This window comes from Antedon mediterranea, chromosome 7 (genome assembly GCF_964355755.1).
Source record: "Antedon mediterranea chromosome 7, ecAntMedi1.1, whole genome shotgun sequence".
Taxonomy (NCBI): Eukaryota; Metazoa; Echinodermata; class Crinoidea; order Comatulida; family Antedonidae; genus Antedon; species Antedon mediterranea.
Window position 1 is genome coordinate 26,263,434 of NC_092676.1, and position 10,182 is coordinate 26,273,615.

A 10,182-nucleotide genomic window follows, 5' to 3' on the forward strand; every position below is an offset into this window, starting at 1 on the left:
ACTTTCCATGATTTGACTGTATGCTTGACTATGCTTTATTCTCGTCATAAACACATCAAGCCTGTTTATGTAGTTGTTTGAAAGACAGCTCCAAAAAGTACATGTGCAGTTTATTTAACGCATAGTATACAGTACAGACAATTGGTTTTTGAAGATGTACTTTGGTATGAAACATGGCAATTTGGTGTAAAGCTCCATCTACACTATCAAACTAGTTTGACAAAAAAAGTGTGATGTGGTCAAATATGGTAGTGATATGACATCATCTTGTCCATATATGGGCACATCACATAAAGTTTGATAGTGTAGACAAGGCTTAAGTCATGCAGGCTACCAGCACCAAAGTGTATTGGCATTACACTATTAACATCTTGTTTTAAGTTGTTCAAGAGAGAAGAAAAACACTAGGTTAACACTGCCAAGACTCTATTGCACTCAAGGAAATAGTATGTATAAATGTGGGTCATTAGTCCAATGTCAATACTATCTGTCGGTTTTAATTGGTCTCACCATAGAGGTATACCTCCATGCTTTCATAACAAATGTGCAGTAACTATCTCCTTGAGAATTGTTATGGTTGAACTACATTTACAGTGCTCTCATTGTTCTCTGGTAACACATGTACCTGCATGGCATGGCTCTTTAGATACACCTGTCCAAGAGGAAACGGTTGGAGTGACGGTAACTTTTGATTGCTGCTGTCGGGCGTGTCAAACTTGTCGTCCTCTATTGACGAGTTGTTATCTATGTTGGTCATCGTTAGTTTGGTCACTGGTAGTGTATCTGCAACAAGTGGAAACAAAATATTAGTATTTTATTTTTATGGAGACTTCAATTTATACATTTTCAAGATTATTTCCTCATTTCAAAATTGCTTCAAATTAAACAACTCATCAGTAAATGTTGAAAATAATGTAATATACTATTAAGCTCTGTTAAACTTTATGCAACAAAAAAACGTGATGTGCCTGTATGAAACTGGACAGTGGTCTTGCACGCCACCCGATGAACGTCTTTGTAAATGCGGCAAAGTGCTGACCGAGCTTCACGCATTATGTGAATGCCCATTTACTGCACACATACGCCAAACTTATAATATACATTGTCATAGCCTTGTGTTTTTATTCTCTATTGAACCTTTATTACTGTCAAAATTTGTTTTTGAAGTTCTTAAAGTTATTGAAAATATTATTTAAGTTGTTATTGCTATTTTCATGCTTGTATCGCCTACTATTTGTATGCCATGTTGGACACTGTTATCCCCAGTTGTCAATAAAAGATAACAATAATATGTACAGTATGGACATGATGATGTCAAATCACTACCATATTTGTTATTTATTTATACGGGTAATCTCTTCAGTCAAAGACTGGTCTCTCAGATCAGTTGCTATATGTGTACTAGTGTAGACAGAGATTTAGATCCTGTGAATTCTTACAGGAGTTCTCACATAGAGTGGTGTACTATGCATTATATAAATCAATCAACTTCATATCTAGGTATGCAGTAAAGTTCTTACCTTCACTTGTATCCTGTTGTATATACCTACTTAGCTTCACGCCGGGTAGTGGTAAGTATCCAGCAGTTAGTGGTATCACTTGCAACGAAAGCTCCGTCAAATTCTTCTCTATTGTAAGAAGCCCGTTATTTTTCCCGCATACAGCCCACATATTTGAATCCGTGACCAACTCGTACATGAGGGGAACGTCCTTTTGTACTGAATCATCGGTCACTTGAATGTTGAGTTGTAGATCGCAGAGTTTTCCGGCACGGCACATTGGATCGCTGTTGCTTGGAGAAACGGTAGAACTGATGATGTATTGCGTCTGAAATAAAATAGAAGTAATACTTATTTCCAAATTTACGGTTAGAGGAAAAATGTGGTCATGTTACAAGAGTTGTCAAAACAATATAGATTATCTGATAAAAATCCTAGAAAGTAGGAAACCTTTTGCCATTTTCCCCTGACTGTTTAGCCTAAATGAGAGGGCGAGATTATACTCGAGCATGGAATTATACTCTATATCTTAGATATGACGTATGCCTTTATGTGTAAAGCTCTAAAACTAGTTTGATAAAAAAATGTGATGTGTCCAAATAAGGTAGTGATATTGTCAAACATGTCCATATATGACCACATTACATTTTTTTGTCACATAAAGTTTGATAGTGTGGACAAGGCTTTAGAAAGAATTACGTGAACATACTGTGAATTCCTGTAACGTAAAGTTGTACATGTGAACTTGATGCATGTCTATCGGCGGTGTTGGGTATATAAGCTCGTACTTAATTGTAAACTGGCACTGCAGAGAATCTGGTAGTGTGTCATCGGAGACGAGTGTCCACATGTACGACATTGTGCAAGATGGTAGCAACACCTACGATAAATAAAAAAGAGAATTAGCATGACTTCGGTAAACTAATTTTCTTGCTCTGGTGATCTTATCTTATAAAGAGAAGAAATAATCAAACCTTTTCCACTGGCTGGTGTAGATGTTGCAAGGTGATATTTGATTGGTTAGGAGAATTAAGCGCTGGATCAGTTAAGCGGAACTTTGCGTGGCATACATTTTCTATAGATACTTGAATGAACTTTCTGTTATAAAAGTAAAAATAAAATAAAATAAATAAAGCAATGAAAAAATGACAATGCTGTGGGTATCAGTGGCTGGATCTCAATAGAGATACAAAATAAAATATGCAAAAACCTAATTCAAATTAAAATAGCCAGACAAATTTTCAGAGCTTTCGGGCAACACTAGCCCTTTATCATCAGTGCAATAAGGTAAGATAAATAAACATTTTGGATCAATAAATAAGGCTAAATTGTTGGTAGGTACCTTTTGCCCGCTGTTCTTAGGTTATGACTTATCTTGAATGGTTGTTGGAAATTTAAGGTGGATACAACAGTTTCAGCCCATGGACACCATAACGTCATCTATATAGAAATAAAGGATAAAGAAGCAGTACACATATTATAATATTATAAATACCATATTTTTCCAAGACTCTCATTCTTAATTTTTCAGAAAAAATTTCTATTAATAGTTACCTTTTGTTCCAGTTGGTTTGTTTCCTCATCATTGTCTCCTCCTACGGATGTTAGAGGCGCCCTCACCATCATTATAAGCTCCGTATCGTTATACGCATCTGTCTCAGGTAGATTGATATCAGCGCCCTTGCTACATGGTATGATGCTATACGTTGACTCTTTCTTATTAAGTATCTCTAGTTGACCAATCGTCTGGATGGAAATTGCATCACCTGACTTGATATTGTAATACCCTGTAGAGATGAAAACCTTAAGATCCTGGGGAACTCCTGCCAACAGAGGGTGACCTGAAAAGAGTTATGCAGTTGAAGTTCATGCGACACCAAATTTTGATAATTTTTCTTCTTTTTTTTCATTATGATTGAATAAAGTTACTAAGATATATCAAAAAGTTTCAATAGTATGTCACTTACTATTATTTCCAGCAACAATGACCTTTGGCTCCTGTGTGTTCACTAAGAACCTTGTGTCAAAGGTCAATTTTGGTAGTAGGAACTCCAGACCTTTGATTTTCATCCATAACTGCTGACCCTCTATCATTCCATTCTCTTTCGCCTAAGATAATAAATTTAGACAAAGATTTATCTATCAACCTAATAGAAAACCTGATGTTTATAATGCATTGAATTTATTTATATTTAGGCCTATATCTTAATTTACTCACTTTTATTTGTTCTTGTGATTTATAAATGCACTTTTTTATATACTTTTTTATCCTGATTTAATTTTTATATTTGTATGTATTACCATGTAATTTAGCTTTTGGCTGCGATTTTTATATCAAATAAATTGAAATGAAAAAAAAAAAGTTAAAAAATCACGTACTTCAAATTTAAACTCCATGTTGTTTATTCCTGGTTCTAAAACTGTATTCTGATGTTCAATGTTAATTTTATACTCTTTACATTGTAGATCCAATTCCTTAAGCACCAGTGACGAGGTGCTATCCTCTCGTTGCAACGCCTTCTGAGCGTTAACGCACAAAAAACTACTGGCTTCTACCGCTTCCTTGCCTTCCGACAACCGAACCTCTTCCTCGAAAGCAAAAGGTTCACGTTTTGACGATGATACCATCCCAGGGAGTGGCGTCTGTGGCGATGGTGTGTTATCAACCTGCTCCGAGCTTAAGGAGATCACGGTTTGATCAATGGTAACTGGTTTTGGAAAACCGCTCTTGATGCAAACGGTGATGGATCCTTCTTGGCCATGTGTTAATCTGCCATCAGAGGGGGTGATGCCCATTGATTCAATAGTAAAAACTTGTTCCAGTGCAACTTTGTTATTTTCTGAAATAAAACAATATTTCATACATTATGATAAATTTAGTATGAAGTGTTACAGTTTATTAGTTGCTTCTTCTTCTTTGTCCCTTTAATTGAACCACTGACAAATAGGAGAGAATTCTGCACCTTAAACGTAAACTTTTCTTTGTAATTATTAATGCTAGGCGCTCTGTTCTTTGTAGGCCGCCATACAAAAATAAATAGAAAAAAACAACATAGAACAGAATACTTCCACCACTATTAATACCACCACCATGAGTGATTACCACCACTATTAATACCACCACCATGAGTGATTACCACCACTATTAGTACCACCACCATGAGTGATTACCACCACTATTAATACCACCACCATGAGTGATTACCACCACTATTAATACCACCACCATGAGTGATTACCACCACTATTAATACCACCACCATGAGTGATTACCACCACTATTAATACCACCACCATGAGTGATTACCACCAGTACAATACCACCACCACCTTTGCTAAATTCTAGTGTACTACCCCTTTAATATAATATATAGTTACCATTCCCTTCCTCCTCTACACACTTAACTACTTTAACAGACTTAATGCATCTCTTTTTATGATATGTAACAAACATGTGTCATGAAAATTTTAATTAAAAATAAATAACAACACCGTTGTTGATTGTCTTTGCGTACTCAGGGACACCCTGGTGCACTATTGCTGTTTGACTGCAAAATACAACTTTTTGTTGTTTATTGATTTTCCACAACTAATAGATATATTTCTTTATAAATCAAAATGCAATTTTAAAATACCAATTATTTTTAGTAAATAGGCTTTAAAAAGTTATATTACGAGGCCTGTCAATGTGCATACATAGTGTAAAAGTTCCACCCATATTTAGACCACATTACGATTCTTAAATATCCCTACCTGAATTTTCAGTCTCATTTATCTCTTCAGCAGCGACCATCATTTCATTAAAAAAATGATCTTTGTCTTCTTTTGAAATCTCTTCTTCACTTGCAAGAATAGCACAGGACTTCATATATGTGAGATGAAGTTAAGGGAAATTCTAATTGCTTCCAGGCCTAGGAAGTTTTTGTAGAAAGCTCTCAAGTTTTTTCACGAAAGAATTTATCTAATGAGCTTAGGAATAAAAGGATATTTGTTGGTATTTCCCATGCTCTTTTGACAAGTTGCTAATTCTTTTCTTGTATCAACTTCTATTTTTTTCCAGCCTTCTTTCACATAGATCTTCAACGCATCTGATAGGAAACCCTCTGCTTTTGCTGTTTCACCCCTCTTCCTGATAAAATTAACAAATTGAATAACGTTTATACCTTTTATATAAGGCACTTTTATCATTAATTGTTGTTTTTGTATTTGGTTAAAATATAAACGATACTTACATGTAAAAAGCTGCAAGATTCTTTCCCATCATTTTTGCCGAGCGTTGCCTGCCAATATGTTTGAAAGTGCCCATCGCAATTTCAGAAAGTTCCTAACAAAATATTAAAGATAATTGTCAGGATAAAACAGTTGTTCCGGCCAAAACTTAAACTCTTATAAATAAAACTAGAAAGTTCCTAATAAAGTGGCAAAGATTGAACATCTGTGAGGTTAAAAACAGTTTTTCTTATAAACATGCTCTAACACTAGACCACTGGCTCCATCATCTATGTTCAAGAACGATTGGACAGCATAATATATTTTTATTGTTTTGTGAAGTAACTTACTAAGTAGGTTTTCTGAAAAGCTTCCTTAGAACTTAGTGCTTCTCTTAACTTCTGCTGTGAGTTGTAGCTCTTAGGCTGGAGTGGTTGGACATGTCCCATGCCAGACAGCAGCTCAACAACCATATTCAGTTGCTCCGATGTGGGTTCTGTATCAGGCATCAAACCGCATAGTAGGCCTAGCTGATGCAACTAAATCAAACATAAAGCAAAAACTTGTTTAAAGGCATGTTTACATAGACAAGCGGTAACGGTTAATATAGAATCTATGTTGTTCCTTATGAGACTTTACACAAAACGCGGAGCGCACAGGTGGATACAGTTTCTAAATGGGACAAGGAAAGTGGTCATCCGTTTACCGTTACCGCTCGTCTGTGTAAATTAACCTCAAAGATTACTTTAAAGAAAACAGTTTTGTATAGATTTTTTAAATGATATAAAGCTCTTTTTTTACCTTACTCTGAGCATAGGCTCGTAGGCTTGCACTGTAGTATGAGTACGACTCTCGATAGTTACTCGTAGCTCGTTTTTCACACATGTCAAGAATCTCTAAGCTGCTTAGCAACACCCAACAATCAATACTTCCAACTGGCATGCTGATCTAAATATAAAATAAGTTTGATTGATTATCATTAAGGAATAAAGAGTCATTCTGGGATTGAATTGAACCCTGGACCTTGGGATTAGAAGGTAAACATTTTAACCACCCAGCTACTGCGTCACTATATAATACTGTAACCCGACACATGATTAATCAAAGCAATTGGTAATAGGTCAGGATTGAACCCTTGACCTTGGGATTGGAAGGCAAACATGTTAACCAACAGGCTACTGCGCCACTATCGATACTTTAACCTGATTAATCAAAGTAGGTGAGATAAAGTTTGATTTCCAGTACCTCTAGAATCCGTAGTTCTTGAACACAATTGTAAAGAAAAGCAATCGTTCTATTGGCGACCTCAAGAGGTCGATTGAGGAAGAGTAGAAGCACACACTGACGTGAGAACAAGTAGTTTCTGATGTCTAGGAGCGTTGGTTTGCCGGTCTTGATCAGATCTCGAATTTGTTGATTTATTGGTCGTGAAAGATCCAAGCCATCCCACCGTGTGCAGTTACCTTGAAACTTAATCAGCCAATCAGGTGCTTCTATTACAAACAAACAAAAAGACAATTTGGTTTATTTTTAATAAAAATGTAGTTTTACATTATTGCAGTGTTATTATTATTTTTTATCAAAATGAATCAAATCAAATTCTACTTACTTGCAGCTTGGGAGTTGATAACAAATTGCGAGAAAAGTGCATCAAGCTCATCATATTGCACAAGTGCTTCGTCGTACTGCCGCAACATCTCATAAACGAACGCTAGTTCTTCCTATATAATTTGTTTAAAAAATAAGTAACAAGTAAAGTGATTTAAGTACCTAAATCTTTTACTTTAAATTTGTAGAATTAATAAAAAATGATTTCTACCATCCAACAGCGGATCATGACAATTACACTACAGTATGATTAGGAACTCATTCCTTCTAAACTCTCATATAAGGCTTAGGTAGTGGCACTGTATTGACCTAAAAAAAAATTGCGTACCTCTGACAGGATTTGAACCAAATACCCTGGGATTTGTAAGCAAGTAAGTTAAAAACCAATCCACAGTACCACTTTTAAAATTCCAAAAACACTACAAACCTGTAGCAGAAAATACTGATTGAAATCCCAGCCAGGTTCATTTCGACGTTCTCGTTCTGCCCTCATTTTTTCTTCAAACTTGCCAAGATTGCGATTATATGAGATGAGAAGCAGCTGCCGAAGGCGTGTCAGAAACACGTTCCAAGATTCTTGCGACCTCACTGACGGAACGGGATTATTTGGCTCATGTAAAACTATACATCTGTTTATAAATACAGAAGCACAAAAAATTTATAAAATAAATAAATAACAGGAAATTGAATAATACTTTTGTAAAGCTCTGTCTACACTATCAAACTATATGTGACAAAAAAATGTGATGTACCCATATATGGACATGACGATGTCATATCACTACCATATTTTGGCATATCACTACCATATTTGGGTATTTGAGTTTTACATTCACAGTAATCAGCGGTAAACTTGCCTGTCGGATTGTTTGCTACAAAAGTCGTTTTTAATTTTGTCAAACACCGAGGTCCGTGGTAGCAATTTCGTTTTCTGTCCACGCTTTGGGTTGCTCGCTTCTACGAGAACTATCATCCAATCATTGATGTTCTTCTCTCTAAGTAACTGTTGCCATTTTGATATCTCTTCTTTGACGACAATCTTGTAAGCATCAACATCCTAAATGGAAAAAAAATAACTAAAAATAAGGTTATATTGCATGATAATACATATAACCTAATAATTTACAATTGGATATTAAAGGGGACTTTCATAGGAATTCCTTATTAATCAAGCATTAAGTTGTTACTACAACTATGCCTATCATTTATCATCTATCTGAATAAAAACCTATTACAGTATTGTGAAAAAGTCTGTTTAATTTACATTACTATATTTTAATTTTATTTACAGTTTTCAATAATTACTGAGAAGAAGAGGACCTACTGTATATCATAGGATTTTTTGGATTATTTGACATTTGTGAATTATTTTTTTTTTAGACTTTGAACTAATGTTCATTGTCTAATCTTGACATACACAAAATAAAGTATAATAAACACACCGGACATTCGGTCCAATACAAATGAAAGAACGATTGATGTAGAAGCTGTCTGCTGCCCTCATATTGTAAGATGTCAATTGAAAACGGCACAAACTGCACATCTACAGATATCGTCTTTGGTGCTCTCCCATATGACCTGTACAATCAAACATAACATTATTTGTAAAATAAACTTTCTATAATATAATATTTTATGATCATAATTTATTTTCAGACTATACGAAGGTGCTCAGAGACCAAGATGAATAACAAATTATAGAATGGTTTGATAGAATAAAAATGATACTCGCCCTGTAAGCAAGAGGTCGCAAGTTCGAATCCCACTGGAGACATTTTTTCATACAACTAAAAAAATATGGAACTTTCGCCGATGAGCTATGCTCGACCCGATTATAAGATCATGTCCCAAATTTGAGCACTGTTTCTATAATTTGACAGTATGAATAATTGGACAACCTACACATTTAATATATCAACTGAAGAACTTATTTGATGATCCATCATTGAAGGGTCATGAGCTGTCAATCGAATGAATGAATAATATAAGTTTACCACCATCAATTAAATTTTCGCAATAAAAAAGAAATTTTTATTACTTACCTGCGCCACTCAACAGTATCTCTTGGCAGACTCTGTATCAATTCAGGGTGGAGTGATTTAAAAAGTTCTTGCTCACCATGACCTGCAATTTGTCAAAAATTGGTACAATATATTTTTATTAATATATTAAAAATATATATAATCAAAAAAATTAGCATATAATTATAAAGAAAGTTTGAGGGATAAAATCGACTCTAAAACTGATTTCAAAGAATGTGGTATAAAAGGCTAAAATCCAATAATCTGAAAGGGTAATTAAGTATACTACAAATATCAATATTTTAATATTACCTAATTTTATTAATCAATTTTAAGGCCCAAAAATAAAATTCCTATTTAAATTAGGTAACTAGGCTAAATGATATATTGTGATCAGGTACAGAAAATAGTTATCTTAGTATTCATTTAATGTATCACAAAAATAGAAAGTTTATTCACATAACTGGCCAGAATTAGCCTTGAGAAAATTTGTAGGGGAAGGAGATCACTTCCTGTTAAAAATGCTGTTATCAAAAATGTTAAGGGTGAGCAATTATTTTCGCTTTGTTCATTGAGGCTCCAGCTAAGGCTAGGCTTCATACTACAATAAGTACACCTAAATATGCCTGTATACAGACAAAAACAATTGTAATGTGAAGAAGAATAAATTAAAACGTACACGTTACAATAGGTTTGTTCTCCATATCATCTAGACATCTGAAAACACTAATATTTGGCAAGACCTACTAGAGGCTAGGCCTACTATCGTTAACTTTTGTAATGTTTTTAATTTTTTGACCACCTCATTTTTCTTGAGCACCCCCTCTATGTGTGACGAGAGAGAG

The 10,182-nt window shown here is 34.7% G+C and overlaps 1 protein-coding gene across 1 annotated transcript; it reads right to left on the reverse strand.

Moving 5' to 3' along the window:
- Positions 1 to 10: 10 nt before the first annotated feature.
- On the reverse strand, positions 11 to 10,118 carry LOC140054544 (trafficking protein particle complex subunit 10-like). The gene is made up of 20 exons (XM_072099575.1): positions 10,017 to 10,118; positions 9,359 to 9,440; positions 8,759 to 8,894; positions 8,174 to 8,373; positions 7,744 to 7,945; positions 7,318 to 7,429; positions 6,954 to 7,201; positions 6,510 to 6,656; positions 6,059 to 6,247; positions 5,732 to 5,823; positions 5,484 to 5,628; positions 5,253 to 5,367; positions 3,879 to 4,339; positions 3,467 to 3,608; positions 3,054 to 3,340; positions 2,842 to 2,939; positions 2,474 to 2,597; positions 2,209 to 2,379; positions 1,521 to 1,827; positions 11 to 783 (listed from the first exon to the last, which is right to left on the reverse strand). Exons 1-20 carry the CDS (start codon positions 10,039 to 10,041, stop codon positions 572 to 574), a joined length of 3,495 nt encoding a protein of 1,164 aa, XP_071955676.1. The 5' UTR covers positions 10,042 to 10,118; the 3' UTR covers positions 11 to 571.
- Between the last annotated feature and the right edge of the window lie 64 nt (positions 10,119 to 10,182).